This window comes from Aspergillus pseudotamarii (genome assembly GCF_009193445.1).
Source record: "Aspergillus pseudotamarii strain CBS 117625 unplaced genomic scaffold BDV38scaffold_26, whole genome shotgun sequence".
NCBI lineage: Eukaryota > Fungi > Ascomycota > Eurotiomycetes > Eurotiales > Aspergillaceae > Aspergillus > Aspergillus pseudotamarii.
This window is the reverse complement of record NW_022475040.1, coordinates 338,661-358,828: the sequence shown is the minus strand read 5'-3', so window position 1 is coordinate 358,828 and position 20,168 is coordinate 338,661. Positions and strand designations below refer to the sequence as shown.

The 20,168-nt window shown below is 48.5% G+C and overlaps 8 protein-coding genes across 8 annotated transcripts; 2 read left to right on the top strand and 6 right to left on the bottom strand.

Annotated features, from left to right (window-relative positions):
- Positions 1-1,193: 1,193 nt before the first annotated feature.
- BDV38DRAFT_282901 (uncharacterized protein) lies at positions 1,194-3,065 on the bottom strand (the record flags this gene model as incomplete). The annotated part of the gene is made up of 3 exons (XM_032059908.1): positions 1,194-2,052; positions 2,113-2,736; positions 2,788-3,065. 3 exons carry the CDS (start codon positions 3,063-3,065, stop codon positions 1,194-1,196), a joined length of 1,761 nt encoding a protein of 586 aa, XP_031913717.1.
- A 1,033-nt stretch (positions 3,066-4,098) lies between these two features.
- Positions 4,099-4,812, bottom strand: BDV38DRAFT_246629 (acyl-CoA N-acyltransferase). The gene is made up of 2 exons (XM_032054570.1): positions 4,667-4,812; positions 4,099-4,611 (listed from the first exon to the last, which is right to left on the bottom strand). The coding sequence occupies exons 1-2, from the start codon at positions 4,805-4,807 to the stop codon at positions 4,123-4,125; spliced, it is 630 nt and encodes a 209-aa protein (XP_031913716.1). The 5' UTR covers positions 4,808-4,812; the 3' UTR covers positions 4,099-4,122.
- A 634-nt stretch (positions 4,813-5,446) lies between these two features.
- On the top strand, positions 5,447-6,876 carry BDV38DRAFT_282899 (uncharacterized protein; the record flags this gene model as incomplete). Its single annotated transcript, XM_032059907.1, has 2 exons — positions 5,447-5,627; positions 5,684-6,876. 2 exons carry the CDS (start codon positions 5,447-5,449, stop codon positions 6,874-6,876), a joined length of 1,374 nt encoding a protein of 457 aa, XP_031913715.1.
- Positions 6,877-7,586: 710 nt separating this feature from the next.
- Positions 7,587-10,554, bottom strand: BDV38DRAFT_271224 (2OG-Fe(II) oxygenase; the record flags this gene model as incomplete). The annotated part of the gene is made up of 4 exons (XM_032057276.1): positions 7,587-8,553; positions 8,854-9,230; positions 9,313-9,675; positions 9,727-10,554. The coding sequence occupies 4 exons, from the start codon at positions 10,552-10,554 to the stop codon at positions 7,587-7,589; spliced, it is 2,535 nt and encodes an 844-aa protein (XP_031913714.1).
- A 585-nt stretch (positions 10,555-11,139) lies between these two features.
- On the bottom strand, positions 11,140-13,691 carry BDV38DRAFT_86016 (uncharacterized protein). Its single transcript, XM_032064056.1, has 2 exons — positions 13,278-13,691; positions 11,140-13,215 (listed from the first exon to the last, which is right to left on the bottom strand). Exons 1-2 carry the CDS (start codon positions 13,306-13,308, stop codon positions 11,378-11,380), a joined length of 1,869 nt encoding a protein of 622 aa, XP_031913713.1. The 5' UTR covers positions 13,309-13,691; the 3' UTR covers positions 11,140-11,377.
- Positions 13,692-14,104: 413 nt separating this feature from the next.
- On the top strand, positions 14,105-17,009 carry BDV38DRAFT_86022 (putative DUF21 and CBS domain protein (Mam3)). Its single transcript, XM_032064057.1, has 4 exons — positions 14,105-14,522; positions 14,598-14,811; positions 14,871-15,540; positions 15,605-17,009. Exons 1-4 carry the CDS (start codon positions 14,274-14,276, stop codon positions 16,650-16,652), a joined length of 2,181 nt encoding a protein of 726 aa, XP_031913712.1. The 5' UTR covers positions 14,105-14,273; the 3' UTR covers positions 16,653-17,009.
- A 1-nt stretch (position 17,010) lies between these two features.
- On the bottom strand, positions 17,011-17,887 carry BDV38DRAFT_282894 (putative C2H2 finger domain protein; the record flags this gene model as incomplete). Its single annotated transcript, XM_032059906.1, has 2 exons — positions 17,011-17,349; positions 17,522-17,887. The coding sequence occupies 2 exons, from the start codon at positions 17,885-17,887 to the stop codon at positions 17,011-17,013; spliced, it is 705 nt and encodes a 234-aa protein (XP_031913711.1).
- A 235-nt stretch (positions 17,888-18,122) lies between these two features.
- Positions 18,123-20,042, bottom strand: BDV38DRAFT_86010 (putative C2H2 finger domain protein). The gene is made up of 3 exons (XM_032064055.1): positions 19,662-20,042; positions 18,405-19,602; positions 18,123-18,354 (listed from the first exon to the last, which is right to left on the bottom strand). Exons 1-3 carry the CDS (start codon positions 19,775-19,777, stop codon positions 18,337-18,339), a joined length of 1,332 nt encoding a protein of 443 aa, XP_031913710.1. The 5' UTR covers positions 19,778-20,042; the 3' UTR covers positions 18,123-18,336.
- Between the last annotated feature and the right edge of the window lie 126 nt (positions 20,043-20,168).

The window sequence follows — 20,168 nt, the reverse complement described above, 5'->3', positions numbered from 1 at the left end:
TCGATCGGCGGTTGCGAGAATCAGTGGCGCATCGCCGTTGGACAATCGCAGGGCTACAGATCGCAGAGACACGCGTATATCAGCTTTCGGCCCGTCACACAAGGGCCATTGAGCTTGTCCGAAAGGGAAAGAAGAACCCTCAAACGAACGAGAGTGGTGTGTGTGACTGTTTGTCCTTTCTCAGAGGGGGATGATGGGGCTAGCGCCAAGATCAGGGCTTTCGGGCGCGTTTGGACTTTAGAAGCTGTCGCAACCGAGATGGAGAATTGCGGGGACTCGGGCAAGTACAGAGTAGGATTCTGGATGGTTTACTGGGTCGCAAGGAACGAACGACTGGATTGACAGCGGTTAAAGAGAGTCGATTGAATCACCAGCCACCAACGAAAGAGAACGACGTGAGAAGAATGGATGCGCAGTTATGCAGGAGCCCCTGCGATGAAACACGAGGAGAACGCACGAGGAATCCAATCAACACCTGGAGGGGGAAATTCAATGTGACGTGGGCGGTTAAGGTTCAGGAACCATTTTTCATTTCGGAGGTCTTTCTGTTTTCCTTTCAAGAACACCAACACCAACACCAACAACAACAACAACAGGAGGAACACAAATATTGACAACAAGAAAAAAAAAAAAAAAGACCGTGCCACTTCTTTTTTTCCTTTCTTTTTCTTCAAGGTTTAATAAGCTTTTCCTTGCTTTTCCTTGAATTCTTATTCTTCAAACTCTTTTTTCTCGAATTTGGTTGATTTCCACTTGAGTCTCCACTCTTGACTTGGCATCATTTCCGATGGACTAGCGAGGGGGTCATTGCGGAAGGAAAGTGGGTGCAAAGCGTGTCTGTCCCACAGAAGGAGACCCCATAAAATGCCCGACACACGCACGGGCCAAGTTCCATTGACAAAAAAACGCCGAGGTAAAAGAGAACGATGTAAGTATATCAATGCGGCGTGTGCTTATCCCTCAGAAATGGACCTGCCATCACAGCACACGGAATGTTATGTCCCCGAGGAATCGATCATTATATCCAAGCGCACACTGTGTGTTCCCAAAAATCGGGAACCCCAGCGCGTACTTGTCCCCACGGGTCGCAAGGAGAGCTATAACGATCAAATCCCCCACCCACTGCGAACGATCACCGAAACTATCAGGCGTACAGGATGAGTAATGCCCCCATGATCCATAAACTCCGCGCATCATCCCCCGGGAGGGATGCTCACAGGCCCCTGGAAGAGATCAGGGGATAGTGGGCGGACGCCTGTTACCCTGACGGCGCACAGGCGTCGACGCCACCGCATTGGACAGCGTGATGCGGAGCTTTTGGCATCGCCGAGCTGGCGGCGGAGGTCGTTGATTTCGGTCTGCTGCTGGGAGACCGTCATCTGGCTCTGCGCGAGCGCGGTAGAGATCGACCCCACATCCCGGGAGGGACGCTTGGGTATTTCCTGCGAACTGTGCGAAGCTTCCCAACGGGACAGACGGTGCTCGAGAATCTGGATCGTCCTCTCGGCAGCAGCCGCCTGCTCTTGGCTCCTCTGGGCGTCCCTCATCGCCATGCCGATCTTGCCTTGCAGATCTTTGACCTCTGCAGTCAGGTCGGAAGCCCGTTTCTGGGCCTGGTCGGCGGTTGCACGTCCTTGCGCGAGAGTCAAGTCGCAGGTGTGCTGGAGGTTTGACATAGACTGCTGAAGAGCCATGTCAGCTTCGTGAGCGCGAGCTAGGGAGTCCTGCGCCTGCCGCACTACGCTCTCCATCGACGACTGAGTCGTCGCGAGCTCGGCCTCCAGGAAGATAAAACGCCCGAGGGCGGCATCGCTCTCCTGTATAGTCACCGAGGAGTCACAGAACTGCAGTTGTAGCCGGTCGTGCTCAGCCTGGTAGGCCTGGAACTGGGCCATGAGCTCCTGGTTCTGGGCGACGAGCTCGTTATTGTAGACAATGAGGCTCTGGCGTTTGGTGTCGGCGTGGCAGTGAGACGGTTGTTCTCGAGCCTCGGCGGCGGCCAGGCAGTGCTGGAGAGTTACGAGCTGATCCTTCCGAGCTTGAAGGTCGGCTCTGAGTGACTAGTACTCGCTCAGCGAATCGGCCTGCGCCTGTTCCTTCTCCCGGGCCAACTGCTGTTCCAGCTGAGCGACCCGTTTGTAGAGAAACCGCTCCTTCACAATGGCATCGTCCTTCGCCTGCCCCAGTTTTCCCTGGGCGATGCTGAGCTGTCCTTCCTTGACTGCGAGCTCCTGGTGGAGTTCCACCACGACAGTCGTCTCGCGGGGTCGAGTCTCCTCGACGGGGACCGGCCGGGCAGACAGCTTCTTGACAAGCGCCGAGCCATCCTCCATTCGCTGCGTAACTACCCTAAGCTCCTCGGCCTTGGCAATGAGGAGCCCCTCCTGCTTGGCGATCACGCCTTCACACTGGTCGATCATGTTCCACAGATGAATCTCGCACGGCGTCGGGGGCGTCCCTCGGAGTTGTGTCTCATGGCTGGCGGGGTCCACTCTCAGGGCTGCAGGCTGCAGCTTGTCGGCACGTCGGGAAGGGGCGGCCCTGACGAGTGCGTACCAGGAAAGTGCCGCCAGGATGACACACAAGACAGTAGTAATGACGAAAGCAAGGAAGTAGAGGTGGTGGATCTCGCCTTCAATCAGGTGTGGCAGTCGCCAGTCGTCTCGTATTATCGCACGCAACTCTAAGCCAGTCTCTTGGCCGAAGCAGAAGACTGCTTCTTCGAGCCACTCGCGCCTATTCAGCCTCCCTTGTTCGAGCCGTCCGAAGACGTCGAGACAGTGCTACGAAAGCTCCTCTTCTGGCGAGCTCACGGCCATGACGAGACCGGAGACGTGCCAGACTGCAGGGAGAAACAGGCCGTAAAGGGCCGTTGTCCCGCAAGTGAACGACAGGGACAATCGACACACTGTCGCCAGAGGGCGATTGAACGGGAAGTACCAGTTCACCGCGGCGGAAAGCAGACGGCTGAGGCGACTCTCGATAATCCGGCTCTTGACCCCATCCTCAAGATTGCGCAAGGTAGTGAAAACATTAGCTAGAGACCGAACGGCGGCAAGCTGCATGAGAAGCCAGCTTATGCCGACTACCACTGCGCGGATGGATCCAACGACTGCCGTCAGAAGTGCCGAGATCCAGGGAGGAAACAAAGGATAGGGGTTGCAGAAAGAAAGGAAAGACACAACGCGTCTGCTAGGCAACGGCTTCACATCAACCTACCAATGAATTGATGTCTATGTGTGGAATCAAGGCATACAGCCTCCTAGAACTAGACAATGGATGTCACTAGTCTCCAGATTGATTAGATAGGCAAAAAGGGGGTTCAGTCAGCGGGATGCCCGCGGGCAGTAAAATGATAGAGACAGATCTGCTTCACGGGACTGGGCCGAGAATTTGTCAAGCTACAAATAATGTTCGTCGGGCTTAACAACGCCCAGAGATATGCAGAATTCGAAGGTCAAGAGAACCTCTGACTACATGGCAATATAGGAGTCAACCTCAATTGGAGCAACGACCAGAGACAATGACCGTTGTTAGATGCAGAGAATTGCAGTGTGAACGCCGGTTTCCTGATTCCGTTGGGGGAGTTTCCGTACTAAATTGTGCACGTAGAAGTCTCTTCCAGTATCAACTACTGGAGACCTGCTGTAGTTTGTATATTGTGGCGTCTTGGTGTGCCGTCCGAGCTTCGACTCTCAGTGAACATAGTTGATGGGCCTTAAATATCCTTAACTTCATGACTAGAGTAAAAAGAGAATGAGAAACCAGGGCCGATATGGATGTTACACTCTAGTGTAAGTACAAGTAACAACACCAAAGAACTGCATAGTGTAGGGTTAGTATCATTTTTTGGGATGATTGTTGTCACATACGTATACTGCTTCTCGATGCCGTAACAAGAATTAAGATATATAGTACATGATACATCCAAATCCATGTATCTTACCCTTCTACATCGAGCTTGTTCATTTAACTATGTAGACAAAACGATGTAAGAATAACTCTTAGCAAGAGTACATACCCCGAACTATCCACCAATAATATATAGAGAAAGATTGTACAAAGGAGTAACATCAGCCATCGACTCCTCAGACCTTTAGTACCTATGCACTAATCAGCATATCAATCACCAACAAACCCCCAAGACTTAATAATCATTAAACTCACCATATCAAACCATCCCCCACCCGCAAACCGACACGGACTTGGCCCCCGATTCACAAACCCCGCACTCTCATAAAACTGGATCAGATAATCATGACATATCAACATAATTTGATCTGCCTCTATGCTCGTGTTCCTAATATACTTCACATACGCCTTAACAAGATACTTCCCCACCCCTGTTCCCTGGTACGCAGGCAGAACTGCAACAGAATGGACCGCGATATTAGTACCGCGCGGGTCATCACCAATGACCTCTTCACCTATTATCACAGGGTCGTGTGGGGAGCGAGATCGCCAGTCACTAGGCATCTTCATAGAGCCTTCTGTTATTGTTGTCGAAAGGGATCGAATCCCGATGACGTTGGCGATAAGTTGTTCGGTGTCATTCGTTTTGATGAAGAGGCCGAGGCAGAGTTCCGGGGTTCGGTTGAGGCGGTATGAAAACTGCAGGTGATTAAGTATGGAGTTCTAATTTGTTTGGGGTCTAAGGAATTAGTACCTTTTCTTCTGAGCATCTTTCTCGCTCGACGAAGGAGCTTTCAACGGTTACGCAGGACTTGAGGTCTTCGGCGGTTAGAGGGCGGGTGAAGGCGTTTAGTCCGGTTAGGGCTGGACATTGTAGTGGGTTGGTTGATGTCATTGTAGGTATTGACTTTGAGTTGAGTTATCTTGTAGATGATGTACTCGGAGTTATATTTATTTGTTATATAGTACAATATCTACTTGGAAAAGAGTCATACTACTTACTATTACTCACACGTACTGATGGGTCTATAGTTTTTCTGGGAGAAAAGCTCCCGCGAATCAGATTGGATGAAATAGAGTGACCGCGCCCTGCGCCGACGCCTTGCCGCTAAGTGGGTCGTTCATGAACTACTAATTGCATTAAGGTGGTCAACAATATACTAGTTGCACTGGAGGCTTTAGAATCGCGTAATATCTTTGCTTGTTACTAGTCTAGATATGGGGCCTTTTTGTAGTCTGGGAGCGGAGTGAAACTTCATATTACAGTTACAATTTATGATATTTAATATCATCATGCGCTTCGCGTTATATATATCATGTTCATGGTTTCCCACTTGACGTTGAGATTTTAGCAAAGTATCGAGTTATTTATCTACTAACACAACGGCTGTCTCTCGCAATTGTGGAACTCATTGCTAATCTCCTACTACTAGTCAATTCGATTCTCCCCTTGTCCTACACCCGTTGCACTGTACATTCAAATTACGTCTGTGTCGATTTTTTCTCCCTATTATCCTGAATTCGAACTCCGGACATGAAGTGCAGTGTCATCTCTGAATCATGGTTCAAGCGCCGACCTAGAATATCTATCGACCTCAGCGGCAAGAAGGAAGGCTCCGTCAGTTCGTATACAACCTCAGATAAGATAGAAGGAACTGCAACGATTATTGCAGACCGGGATACACCATTCGATCATATCAAAATCACATTCGAAGGTGCTATTAGCCCACCATGTTTGTCAATCAAAGGCGTGGCTAATTAATGAAACCAGGAACCACCCGTGTATATATTGAGAGACCAGCCTCCGTTCCTCGAGGCCGCTATCTGGCCGCCTGGAACACTTTCCTTAGGTTGCAGCATCAACCTGACACGAGCCTACAGCCGAACGAACGCGTGTTCAGAAAAGGCCAACCGGTCACCATTCCCTTCACCTTTACTATCCCAGATCGCTTACCCCTCCAAAGTTGCGAGCATCCGGTGGATCATGGTTACGTCCATCAAAGGCATACCCGGCTACCTCCAACGCTGGAGGATACTAAAGCCGCCAGCAGTAGCAAATCCACCATCGATAATCTGAATCCGAGGATGTGTCGAATTGAATACTTCGTCAAAGTCGCGATCCAGAGACACTCGGTAGTGGAGCCATTGGCAGCCCGGATAAGGAAAGTGCATTTAGTGCCTGTCTACGACGAGGAGCTGCCCTTGGTTGTCTGTGTTGACAAGAGAGACTATTGTTGGCGGAAAGAGGTAGAACTACGACGTGGCATGCTGAGGGATAGGATGGGGCGGCTTCAAATGGTTGCATCGCAGCCCGGACCTATACTTGTTACACCAGGCTGCAGGGTATCTGAGCTTGTGAGTTCAGCGGCAACGGTGCATATTCGATTCGATCCAGTTGGAGATGAGCCGCCACCGCTGCTGAAGTGCTTGCGGACCAAGCTCAAAGCGTCAACTTTTTATGCCTCCTATCCGTGGACTAATATCCCCTCTTATTCCACCATGTCATGTCCTCACATCGACGCCGGCCTCTTCGAAAGGACTATACCAGTATCATCGCTCTGCATCGCGTCCGTGGAATGGGAAAAACAGGAATTGGATAGCAGCAGAAATATCAATGACCCTACTCCCGTATTGTGTCCCCGGAAGCCTATGATAAGAGATTCCGCCGTTTATTATACAGCCTGTCTGACTGTCCCCATCACACTCCCGCGAAACAAAATGTTTATACCAACATTCCACTCGTGCTTTATCTCCCGAACATATGCGCTCGAGATTGAGCTTTTTTACAACACTACCTATGCGTCTATGCCGACGGCGATTAGCCTCAAAGTACCGCTACATATCACATCGTCACGGAGACCAGAAAATCCAAAACATGATTCTTTCGATCTTGCAATTTCATCATTACCAGGAGAGTCAGCCGCGCAAGCGCCAGGGCTACCAATGTTACCAGGATATAACTAATGTCCGTATCCTGCGCCAACGGTTTGATGCTCCTAGAGGGTAATAATGGTGATGATATCGTTTTTATACTCCCCCAAACTAGATATATATAGATCTCTATATAACTCAAGTCAAGTAATGTATTGATATGCTTGCCTCGAATTGTAAAGTATCGGATCTAGGGCTATTCTATCACGATTATCACCTAAATTTGTCGGTATACTAAGGTCTGTGAACTTATTTATATTCTACCCTACCCAAAACATTATTATTACTACTGGAGTCCGGCACCTAAATCTTTAACGTTATGAGAGTTTTCTCATCAATGGGATTCTGTTGGATAGTTGGTACATGGGTTATTTCGTCTGCTTGGTTATACAAGCGGTATCGTCTTTCATGCCCTGTCTTCCAAGGAAGGTGATCTTCGGTGGCTTTTGAACTACTTATAGCTCTGTTGTAATGACACAACTTTAGTTCTCTTTTGACCATATCTATTTTGTGCACTCATTCAACCATACTCATTCTCCATACTTGCTGCTGGCATCACCAATAGCACTTCCATGCGTTCCCTTGTTACCTGGTGGTAGAACTACTAGACTGCATAATATGACATGCTTGAAATTGGGGGGAAAAACTAGCAATCTCGAGGCGAAAGTAACCACACCTTTTTTTACCCAACTATATATAAATTTGAAATTGACATACAAGGGTTGGTGAATACAAAGGATTTCTCAATGTCGGAAAGGACGCTTGGCCGGCACGGTGTGATGGACCGTGTTCCTGAGACCTCGGGGTGCGGGCATTGTAGGTAGATCATCGGGAAGTACGAGATTATGATGGGAAAGGATTGAGTGATATTGATTTCCAAGCATCTCCTCTAGACAGTCCTTTTGAGACAATTGCTCCAATTCAGAGTTCGCGATCTGTACTCGTGCGACCCAAGCTTTAAAGTCGGAAACAAGCAGAGCTTGTGTTTTTTCAACTCGCAGTTTTTGCGGGTTAGCTCTAATAGTAGTTGTAGTGAAAAAGGTCTTATCAAGTTGCTGATCTAAATGGTTCCTGCGCTGTTCCCCAAGAGCGAAATCCTGCGTTGTGCTGAACGGGTCATCGATGAACATGCGTAGAGAGGCACAGTTGGAGCAGATACATCGGATGGTCGTCTTCTTTTTCCAATCAGGTGGTGGTGACGGAGGGGCCTCTTTGACGTAGTCACGCACATATTTGGTCAACATATGTTTGATAAATCGCCGTTCACTTCCTGTAGAGGAACGCCCTGTCGCGTCAATGTGTGCGCAAATGCCGTTCGCTACTGGAAATAGGAAGTCATGAAAAGCGCTCTCCTCTGTCTCTTCCTTGACATCTAAGGCATATTCAGTAAGGGTGTGGATTATTCCCATGCCATCGTTGCCTGTAGCATCAGAAAACTGAACCAACTCAACTACCAAGCTGGGGGAAATGCGCAAAGTATTGCTCGGCTGATCGCAGTTGAAGACCCCTCCGTAAGGACTTTGCTTAGGACGTGAGCTTGTCGCGCTTTCAATCTTGAAAGATGCCACAATCTTTGAGAAAAGCGCGGTAAGCATTCTATCTGCCTCGTCCATGTCAAATTTCCCAGCAAGTGAGTAGTCATGAGCCGATGTAATGAATGCGACAAGATAAGCCGTGTAATCCAGCTTGGTTTCCAATAAGGGCACGATGCTGATGCAGTCAGCTCTGTTATCCTTGTTCTAAATAAAAACGTCTTTACCTTGAGAGCGCCTCCTTCACGGGGTAATCGCTTATCGCTTTTGCCAAATCATGCCCATCTGATTCTGAGCCTCTAACATGAGGGGGGAGTAATTTATCAAATTTCATACCATAACGCTCATTAACCAAGTTGGAAAACATTTTTATATGTCGAGAAAGCGATTGCTTGTCATTAGACCTTCCCTTCATTTTGTCCAGACTGGAGGTGTAGGTCAGTGTTTGAACTCTAACAATGGGATGTCTTCGACTTACGAGGAGCGAATAGCGTCGATGCCAATTTGTGAGATAATCTTCGCAATTTGGGCAAATTGGGCGGTTCGAGAGGGAAACGACTGACTCTCAAGCCACTCCATAGCCCGACAGAATAAATCCACATCCGAAAGTTCAAGAGCAATCTGCAGAATCTTGTCTTGCCCTTCTTGCGGCTTGGCATGACGTCTATAGTAGCTATTCACTGGAGTAATCGCCCTGGAGACCTGTACGAGCCTTTGCTTGGCCAGCATGTCATTTGGTTGTTCTATAACGGCACGGTGGCAATCATCCAGGAGCTTTTTAGCATCGACCTGACCATGTTTCAACTGCTGGATCGTGAACAGGAAGCGAAACTTTTTTGGCATGATTAGTGCGCCCTGGGAATCTGTCATTAGAAGCGAGAATGCACAGGGAAATAGCAGAGTGCGTATGGTTATTATGACTAGCATGGTATCTTACCGATTCATGGTAAAAGTGGGTTGCCGAAGCCCCCTCATTGCCCGTGAAGCCTTGAAGGTTTTCCTTATCTGGATCGCGGTCAAAAACACCAGTTTGGGTTAGCATTTCCTTGGGGAACGGTAGATTCTTTCCGACAGTAATGTCTTCTGAGTCTACCACATGCGACAATTTAAGGCTAGATTCAATCAGATAGTCAATACGGTGTGTGCCATTACCTCCCCGGCCATAAGAGTCACCGTAGTAAGAACCATCATAATCTTCAACTGCACCCATGTCCTTTTTCTCGATGTTGGCTAGGAAGATATCGAAACCGGCCCTCTGGCATGCACCCCGAAGTTCTGCAAAACGACGTTGGTCAGCCCCCTTCAGTCGAGAAAAGCCAAGCGCCGCATTGGTCTACTGGTGTCCAAGTACATAGATGAGCGCTGGTGGGCAAGTGTCATCAATGCGATTATTCCAGCCATCTGAGTATTGTATGGCGTCTGCTTCAGCGGCACAGGCCCAAGATTCAAGCAGACGAGTAATATTCTCTGTACTACTGCCACGAGATTCCAGCAGGGCTGCTGATGGGCGATGTATCAAGTTGTAAATCAGGACAACCCTATATCCGGATGTAACAGGCTTCACCTCGTGAGTGACATCTGCATACCAAGCAGCCCAAGAAACCCCAAATTCGGAGGTTGGCGCTGTTTGAAACTTGAGCTGGTCCCCCCCATGAGAGACGATCACATCCCCTCCTTCGTGTCTCGATGGGAGACATACAGCGAGCGTGCCGAACATGCCATCGGCCTTTTCAGAATCTCGGTGGGGCAGAAAGAATGCGCCCTCCTGGTAGATAAGTAACTTGTATAGCTCCGCCTTGACCTCCTGCCCATTTGCCGTAAGGCCAAGACCAGTTACAGCTTTGTCCACGAACGTTCCAACCTGTTGTTGCCATCTGGGGTTCTGGAGAGCAAACTGACCTACGTCGAGTTGCCAACCTTTCCGTACTGATTCATCTACCAGGGACTCAGTACCCATTCCGTAGGGGCTCGGATGACAGGACTGGATTATTGCTTTTGCATGCTCAGTTGATATAGGAAGCCCAATCTTTCCCACACCTGGAATGAAGAGGCCAGGGTTGACGGCAGTATGAATATTGGCATTCGTCATAAATGATCCTGTGGACCGAATGTTATCTAGAACAGAATTGAGAGCGTTTTTAATGCCAATGTGGTCATCGTCATAATTCGATGGGGCCATTTTCCTTCTTTGGATGTATGTGTATGGGTATATGGGGGTAAAATGCAAGCCAAAATATTCCTGTCCACTGTCACTTTGCGCGCGGAGAATCGCGTCGCGTCCTACCTAGTACCAGTGGATCTCTATGTTTGTCCGTTAGCTCGATTTAGTTAAATCGAGCTTCCGGACAATGTAAAATATTATCAAGTTTACCAGGCGGTGTGGAGCATTGTTGGTACTAGCTATTATGAACAGGCTCAAGGGTTCCCGTTCTGTAACGAAACGATCTTCCGGTTCATTGGCGTAACATGTAGTATAGGTTACTATAACTAATAGTAGGTAGTTGGAGAAGGTTCGGTCCAATGACATAACTCATACTTTCCATCTTTCAACAACTTAACTACAGGAAGTTACTTGCGTCAAAACATCATAATTCGCCCGATCTGTGTAGCTCCTCAATTTCCCTTGGTTAGCTCATCTTTGGAGTCGATGTCCTACTACGGGATACGATATCAGAAGTAGATAGGGAGGTCAATTCGAAATGATGAAGGGGTTTGAGTCCGAGAAGAAATGGCCAAGGACAATCTACACGTACCCTTGCATTTGTCTTCTAAGAAGGACTAAGCCAAATGGCTCACATCCTTGATCATCCACTGATTGTCCTGCTTGCTCACACATAGAGCAGCGAGCTCCAGAGGGCGCTTTCATCTTTTGGCTGAGTTTACACGGCTGGCTTAAGTACGGCTGACCGGATGGGAAGAAGTGTTCCAAACTTTATGGACACATATATTTATGTGACATATGATTTAAAATCTTGGGGCCTTTTGTACACATAGCCCAGTGCTTAAACGTGACCCCTGTGTAGAGGTTGCGTGATTGAGAGACTATCGAATGGGGATAAAGCTTGCTCATTGTTGTCCGGATTATTTGGCCGCTCAATATGTTCACGGCGAAACGCAGCAAGCCACTCTGGATTGTCGAAGATGGTCTGGTCCCATGGATCTTCAGAATCGTAGACTAGTTTCCTTGACTCTTGCTGGAGCATCTCATCTGTGGGGATAACCCCTTGCGCTAATTTCTGTCGTGTGTAGCGACCTAAGTGCGATGCCAGTACTTCCAATAATGAGTTCAGGGGATTATTAGAAGTTCGAGCTGAGGACAACGTCTGTGCAGGAGCATTTGGAGTATTACTTTCGATTGCAGTATTCCAATTCAGTCGCGATGTGATTTGGTCTAGTTGATCTTTCGCATGGGCATTGGTGACCGAAAAAGGAACGAGACAGCGAGAATCGTGGCCGATATAATAAGGAGGCAGGCTATTGGTCACATGCTTAGTGATCTCTGGTGGAAAGTCATGTTCACCTTTCCAGCAATCCATGGTTGATCCATTGCGGAAATGACTAGCTATATGATCAACGCGCTCATCCCAGGACGACAGCCTCCTGTCACAGAATCCACAACGTGATGTTACTGTCGGAGCTGGTGTTTTCCAGTCATCAATTAGAGGTATAACATCAAGATTGTGTGTGAGGCGCAGATGTTGCACTAGGTGATCTTTGCGGCGAAAGGTACGGGTACCACTCAAGCATGCCTGGTAATTGTGCTCGTCAAGATGTTCTGTCCCTGGGTCTAGCATATTACAGTATGCGCAGTGTTGCCGTCCTGTGATTGGCGAGGCCACAGATGCACCATGGGGGGTGCATGTCCAACTCTCGAGATTTAGATGAAGTGTCTTCTCATGTCGAGCCCAGTCATATTTTGTTCTGAACTGGTCGCAACAAAAGGTGCAACAGAATTTGCGACTTGACTTAGCGCTTTTACCTTTAAGAACCCGTCCAGTAGACCGCCTGTTCGATTTTGTCGTTGAGTCGTGTGATCTTCTCGACGTACCAGATTTGACCGATGCGGTAGATGGATGTGAAGAGACACTCGGGGCGCTACTATGTGAGCTGACTGTTGATACTGGTTGACGAAAACCTCTGAATGTATCATTTTCTCTGACAGGAGCCGGACTTCCAAACGCGAAACGATCTTGTTCTGTACCTGGGGACGGGAGGTTCTTCAATGTGTTCATAATTGCAGACATGGATGCTGGCTCATCTTCAGGAGGCGATTCTTGCCATCGTTGCATAGGATCAGGCGCATATAAAGGGTTTGAAATGAACTGGGGCGTGGCCCTTTCCCCTGTTCTCTGAAGAAAATACCGGCTTCTCCTCCTTGGAAGGCCACGATTGTCATTTGAGCCAAGTGGATAAGTCGACTGCAGTCGCGATTGCTGAAGCCAGCTGTTTCTGTTGTCAAGGTGTCCATCGTTTATTTCATCTGGCCGTAATGAAGGCTCCTGCGAGGCAAAAAGTGTCTCATTTAGCCAGTGAGATGGTGGGTCATTTGAAGTATCGCCTGCACACCACTCATTATTTTGAAGCCACGGCACGCCTTGAAGGCTTGCTGTAGACCAAGAAGTCGCTTGCCCTTCTTGTAAGGTGTTGCTATATTGAAGAGGTCTCTCGAAGTTGTTAGGATTTAATACACAATTGCTTGCTAGTTCGTCAAATGTATGAGGTTCAGGGCTTAAGGTGGTGAGGTGTCCAGTGGTCTGTGGGTCAGTATCATCAAGACTATAAAGCGAGGACGGATCGATGATAAGAGAATTGTGATCCACTGCATAACCTAGCAGCCTAGCTGGTGAAGTTATCAGCGATCTGCTAATGCATGACTAGAGAAGCCCTAATAGACAAGATCACCTTCGTCTACTGATAGTAAATTATTCGCCATAGCATCAGCTATAGTTTGCTAGGATTGTGGAGCCAGAGTCTTGCGCTGCTGCGTCCTACCCAAGACATACAGGTAGTAATATTTAGTAGTTGTAGCGTAGTTGAAAAATATCACCCAACGCAACACCACGATTGTGCCAGTGTAATGAGTCAAGTAATTGACCCGATCACTGAAGTCACGTGTTGATAGCGAAACTCGGCTGTATGAGAGAGCTTGCAGCAAGAACACAAACCAGAGAAGATTGATCGATCATTGGATTAAACGACCCGGAATAGTGTTCCAAGTTATACCGTTATACGACACCTTTAGCCTATGCTGCCGGTCCCACAGAGATTCGACCAGTCCTTACCGAAAGAAGTACCTCGTGGAGCCGGTCGACAACGTAGGTTCCGTAGTTTAATACTTTTTCAATGCTTAACAGCGCGAGTGAAAGAGGTGATCCAATGACGCTGACTCATGCCGTTGCCACACAGACCAATCAACGGTCTGGTTCGTGACTGTAGGCAATTGCCTTTTTCGGTCCACCTGTTGTCGTCCCAAAAAGGAGTAGCGTGCTTTTGTTACTCAGAAAAATGCCTATCCCTTCGCAGTTTCCTCGATCAGCAACTTGGAAAACATTGTGGCTGAAGAACAAGTCTCGATTTTGAGTGGGTAGTGATCATCCATCTCGTTCCTCTTCACTCTGAAGTATCATCATCATATTCATTCAATTACTCTACCGATTTTCCATCAACTAGCCCTCCAGTCGATACGTAGCTACCTAACTTTTACCCACTCAGGGTTCTCCACTCGACGTCAGTCTCCAATCGGTGATCGGAGCCGTCCCGATCGAGAGTCGGCCTAGTCTCGTCAACTAACTTGGTCCAATTACCCGAACTGCGCCGTCGAAATATGTCCCTCCAGTAGTCCTCCCTCGTTTCTTTTCTTTCTCTTCTTTTTTGCCCCTCATACTTCACCCACAGGTGATGGCTACAACTTCTGCCATTCGTCTTCTGGCCATCCGGCCGGTGATATTCGGTTTTGCAAAATTGTTGATGCTTGCTTTGGGCGGCCTTCCTCTCGCCGCTGCCGCTCCCGCAACCTATATTGCTTACTCCGAAGAGAGTCCGAAGCCTCCTAGCGACCCGGACTTATGGCTGTATCTCGGAGTTGCCGCCATCCTCGTTTTGAGCGGCGGTGCATTCGCTGGTTTGACCATTGCGTTGATGGGCCAGGTAAGTCTTATCTTCACATTACTGAAAGGGAGAAAGTCCAGCGCAAACCACTAACCTGCGTTGTGCAATCTATAGGATGAGGTCTATCTACAAGTCATCAAAACCTCCGGCGAAGGCTCTGAACGAAAGAATGCAGAAAGTGTGCTCAAACTGTTGAAGCGAGGGAAGCATTGGGTATTGGTGACTCTTCTGCTCAGTAATGTCATCACAAATGAAACCCTGCCCATTGTCCTAGACCGGTCGCTAGGAGGTGGTTGGCCCGCTGTCCTTGGCAGTACAGTCTTGATTGGTACCAACGAAAACCCCTCTTGGTCTTGGCTTATCGAGCTGATCATCCATGATATGTAGTTATTTTCGGCGAAGTCGTCCCCCAGTCGATATGCGTTCGCTACGGTCTCCCTATCGGTGCTTGGATGGCTCCTTGCGTCCTGGCCCTCATGTACATTATGGCGCCGGTCGCATGGCCCGTAGCGAAACTTCTTGATCGGTTGTTGGGGGAGGATCATGGAACAATCTACAAGAAGGCTGGATTAAAAACACTAGTGACGCTACATAAAACCTTGGGTGAAGCGGGCGAACAGCTCAACTCCGATGAGGTTACAATCATTAGTGCCGTTCTCGATTTGAAAGATAAGGCAGTCGGTAGCATTATGACTCCAATGGAGGATGTTTTCACCATGTCCGCAGACACTGTTCTGGACGAAGACACGATGGATTTGATACTCTCCCAAGGATATTCCCGCATCCCGATTCATGCACCAGATAACCATACAAATTTTGTGGGCATGCTTCTGGTTAAGATGTTGATCACATACGACCCCGAAGACTGCAGGCGAGTACGGGATTTTGCACTAGCAACTCTTCCCGAGACTCGCCCTGAAACAAGCTGCTTGGATATTGTCAACTTCTTCCAGGAAGGAAAGTCCCACATGGTGCTGGTGTCCGAGTATCCCGGTGAAGACCGCGGTGCCTTGGGTGTCGTTACTCTGGAAGATGTGATCGAGGAGCTCATTGGCGAGTACGTTACTGATCTTCTCGGCATAATCTTTTTATGTGAGATTCTAGACTGACTCTGTTGACAGGGAAATCGTTGACGAATCGGATGTCTTTATTGATGTTCATAAGGCGATAAGACGCATGACGCCTGCACCCATTAAATCCCGGGTTCCTAAGGGCAAGATTGTGGAAGAACCCCCTTCTTTACCCCCTCAGAAGACAGGCACTTTGGTGGATGTAGATGGCGAACCCCAAGTCTCTAACCCCCCTGCGAACCTTCGCCGTCGAAGCTCAGTAGAACCGCCGCTGCCACGTTTCCAGCTTCGGATGCCACAGTCGGATAGAAATTCTGATTCGACGGATGGCTTAGTGACCAAACGAGGAACCACGGACGAAATTCGCGAGCACTTGAAGCATCTGGGGCCTTCTAATCTGGCTAGCCGACCGCGTCAAACCCGATACCAGAATGTGAAGATCAAGCGGACTAGCGTCTCGCCTACTCGGTCTGCACAAACCGATATGGACTCCGGCCATAGTATCTCTGGCTCCCAGGCCTTACGCCCCAACTCAACTGCCTTACCCGGTGGGATTGGCGAGGGACTAGTCCAGCCGGGGCTGGATGCAAGAGATGGCGCATACGCTGTTCGCGTAGGTTATGGTACCATGACCGGGCCTAAGCCCGCCGATGCTGGAACCCAAACAAACGGAAAGGACGTCTCAATCCCGGAAGCGGTTCACGAAGAACAAGACGAACCACCCCGTTCATCCGGTAGTGCCGCAATCAGTGTGAGATCCGAAAGCTCGAACTCGCAGAAGTTCAAGCCAACCAGTTACCAACATCAAGGTCCTGCTCGTAGTGGAAGTATCACGGAGCATGTGGTTGATGTCAATGGAATTCGCAAAGTGATTCTCCACACAACCAGTACCAGTTCTTCTGATCATGAGGGACGTACATCACCTAGGAGCAAGTTTCCAGTTCGACAGGATGGGGAGGTTATTGATTTGAATGGTAAAAAGTCCGACGGCACTCAAGGCGATGGGACTAAAAAACGTCGTCGTCGGCGCAAGCGTGGGCAAGCATCGAAGCACGCAGACAATCATGCGGACGAGGAATCGCCACTTCTGCCACAATGACAGAGCTTTCGTGCCTCCTCTGCTGGGCAGAGATGTTCAAATTGACCCCTTTGTTCTGAAAAGAAGCGTTGCGCAGTGTATATGAACTGCCTGTTACTGTTACTGTATGCTTACTGGAGAAATATTAATTTCCTTCGTGGTGTATCATTTTGCCCATCTTCCCTGGCGTACAGAACCGTCTGTGTCGACACAGTTGCAATTCATCTATCCTTATTTCCTGTGTGTAAACTTGAAAAGATTGACTGCAGTATTCAATATGACAACCATCAATATGAAACACCGTTTTCCACCTGCGATCGCCAAAGTACAAGGGAAATGTAGCGACTTAAAAGTCACCCCAATTTGTCACCACACACAGTCACATAGACTTTTTCAGGAACTTCATCAGCTGAGCCAAGACTCCTGTCCCGTTGATCAAATGCCGACAGCCAGGAGCTCGTTCCGCATGCTGGCACAAGGCAGAAAGAGAACCAGGCTTTTTGGCACAAGCCGGACAAAGATACTTCTCAGATGCCTGATCGGGCATTTTGTGTCCCTGCATAGTGGAGAATTCTAATGCGATGGCTTTGACCATATCCCCAGTAATGCCGCAAGCGCAAGACCCAGATTCCAAGTGAGCAATCATACTAGAGTAACTTCCGAACGCGAGAGAGCACCCGAAACACTGCAAAGCCCGCTCCTGGTGGCTATATTTATGCTGTCGTCATTATTAGCTATGTATCCTCGACGACACAACCAAATCTCACCAAGTCAACATGAACCAGAAAAGTATAGAACATAGCATTCCACCCCCCACCAAAACAAAGGTAAGGAAAACACAAAGAAAAGATAGACATAGATAGAGACAAGCAAAGCATAGAAAAGCATACCATCTCCAAACTATTACCATCCCCAAAGACCTGACCACAAACATCACAAGACAGATGTGCACTGCGCACATGATCATCGAGGGCCTTTGTGTCCGCGAACGCCTGTTTACAAGTTTGGCACTCGTGGTGGTTGTGTTGTAAATGAGCTTGTAGGTCTTTTTCTGTTATGAAGTCCTGGTGGATGCATCTTTGGCATATGTTGTGGGCGGTCGAACGATCTATGTGTGCTGCTTTTGCTGTTTGGGAGGGGAAGGCGCGCGAGCACCGTGTGCACCAGTAGGCATGATTGATGTTAATGGAGGCGTGGAGTTTTAGGGCTTCTTTGGAGGAAAACGTGCGGTCGCAGTGGGAGCAGTATGGATCCATCTTGATTGGGTATGGATGCATGTGGTTGATGAGGTAGTATTTGGGTTTGCTGGGAGGGGTTTGGCTTCTTCAAATTCAGGGGGAACCTTCTTTTTGATGGTGGTAGTATGTTCATATATTATTAATTGTGGTACTGGTTTGTTATGATGGTGCTTGGTTGCGAGTTTGCTATCGGTTCTGTGAGATGCTGGTGTGATGACTTAGGGTTTGGTTGGGGGATTAAATGTAGGATTTGATTTATCTTACTGTCTGGTGCACCTTCGGGATATCCGTCTTAAGATACAGTACAGCCTAATTTAGTAAAGATAGAAGGAATCAGAAGTAATATCGTTCATCTTCTTTATAATCACTTTTTATCTTGCCATGAGTATCTACATGTCATTCAACCGTAACTCCATGATTTTGCCAAACAATGCCAACATGCACGCGAACAAACCAGATGCAGGAATCTACTGCAGGAGAGGATCCTAAGGGGGGTGTTAGCTTGTTTCAAAGTCAGTAAAGGAACCAAACATACCCTGAAATGCTTCTGGTTATTAGCAGCCCGGTTGACCCGAGCTGTATACCGCTTCTCTTGTCGCTGGGCACGAGTGCGGTCTTTGCGTTCAAGCTCAGCAGCAAACTGCTTCTGGCTGTCAGTGGCACCGATCATACCCATACCACCATTGCCGCGGCTAATAACGGCCCGGTTGAGGTTGCGACCTCTGTTCTTCGGCTCCTCCTCCTCAATCTCGCCATTTTCAATAGCCAGCTGACGAGCCTCACGCTCTTCCGCTGTAGGGTAGTTACGCAAGTTCTGGCGGTAGTATTTGGCGAGCGATCGGTGACCTGCGGTGCGGCCCGAGGGCAAATGCAGCTCAAAATCTGTCGCATAGACCTGTCCCTTCGTGTCGTCGATCTCATCCTCCTCATCATCCATAGAGGATGCGGAAGTTTCAGTTTCCCATCCCTCATCATCCTCGCCATCCACCTTGACGCCACCATCCTCCATAATTGAGTTATCCTCATCCTCGCCATCTGAGTAAGTGCTGCGGAAGTCATAGTACTGTCCGATTTCAACTTGCTCAGCTTGACTTTCGAATGCAATCATGCAGTGACCCTTGTCGCGCATGTGGGTACGAGCACCCTCAGGGTTGTTTCGGACGGCATGGCAGTACAAACATTCACTGTTCTCATTGATCTTCCGGTAAAGGTAGTGAACAAGTCCCTCCAAATCGACAAGATAGTCCTTTTCTGGTATGAACATGCCGTGGGTCTTGAACATGTGCTCGGCATTTTGTTGAATGTCTGAGGATTTCTCATTACAGAAAAGACAACGAGAGGCCGAGAAGCCCTGCTCTTCCATTTCCTCATCTTCGCCATCCTCTTCGATAGTAGCGTTCTTGAGGCTCTCCGTAACTTTCGACACTTCCGAACGCTCACGAGGTTTGTTGACTGGCTCGCCCAAAGAGAAGGTAGAACTCATAACAGACGATGCGTCATCGGCGCTTTCCCTAAGCATCTGCGCCTCACGAGCCTTGTGCTTAGAACTCTTCACGTGGTTCTGGTACGAGTTCTCGCTGAAGAATGTTTTTTGGCAGGCGGCACATGTTTTCTCAAAGGAAGCTTTGGCGGCAGCGGCACTAGTTGTGGCTTTGGCAGCAAGGACCTTGTCGTTGAAAACTTCCTGGGATACTGGGGGCAGAGACGCGACGCGGCGCTTCATGTTATAGAGACTTGAGTCGACCGAACATTAGTAATGCATTCTGAGTCGCATATTTTCCAATAAACTTACTGCCAGTCTCTGCGCATATGATCCCGCTGAGCATCGCTGCCGCGAAAAGCAACGAGACAGGTGTTGCAGGTATATGGCAACGTAGTCGTTGATACATTTGGATCGATGGAAGCCATATTTTCTGACAGTTCCGTATATGGAACAGTAAAAGAGAGGGGTATCACAGGAATAAATTTGTTGAAAAGGCGATCAGTTGTGTGAATATATACTGCGCGGGGGTATTCGTTTTTTGCAAGAGCAATAAATAAAACAAAACTAAGTGAAGTCGTCACAGAAAAGGTTTTGGACCTGATTAGAAATAAAACCCAGTAGGAAGTATCTAGCGAGAAAGTGAAGCGGCGCAATATTGCCCCTCGACAGAAAAGATCGGGCTAATCGACGTCGCCGATAACCCGGACCACACATTGAAAATCATTGCCCATGCCGCTTTTAGAGAACATGACGTTAATTGCACGTGCCCCTCCGCTAAGCCTGCCCGGGAAGGCACTATCTATATCAAGCCTAGTG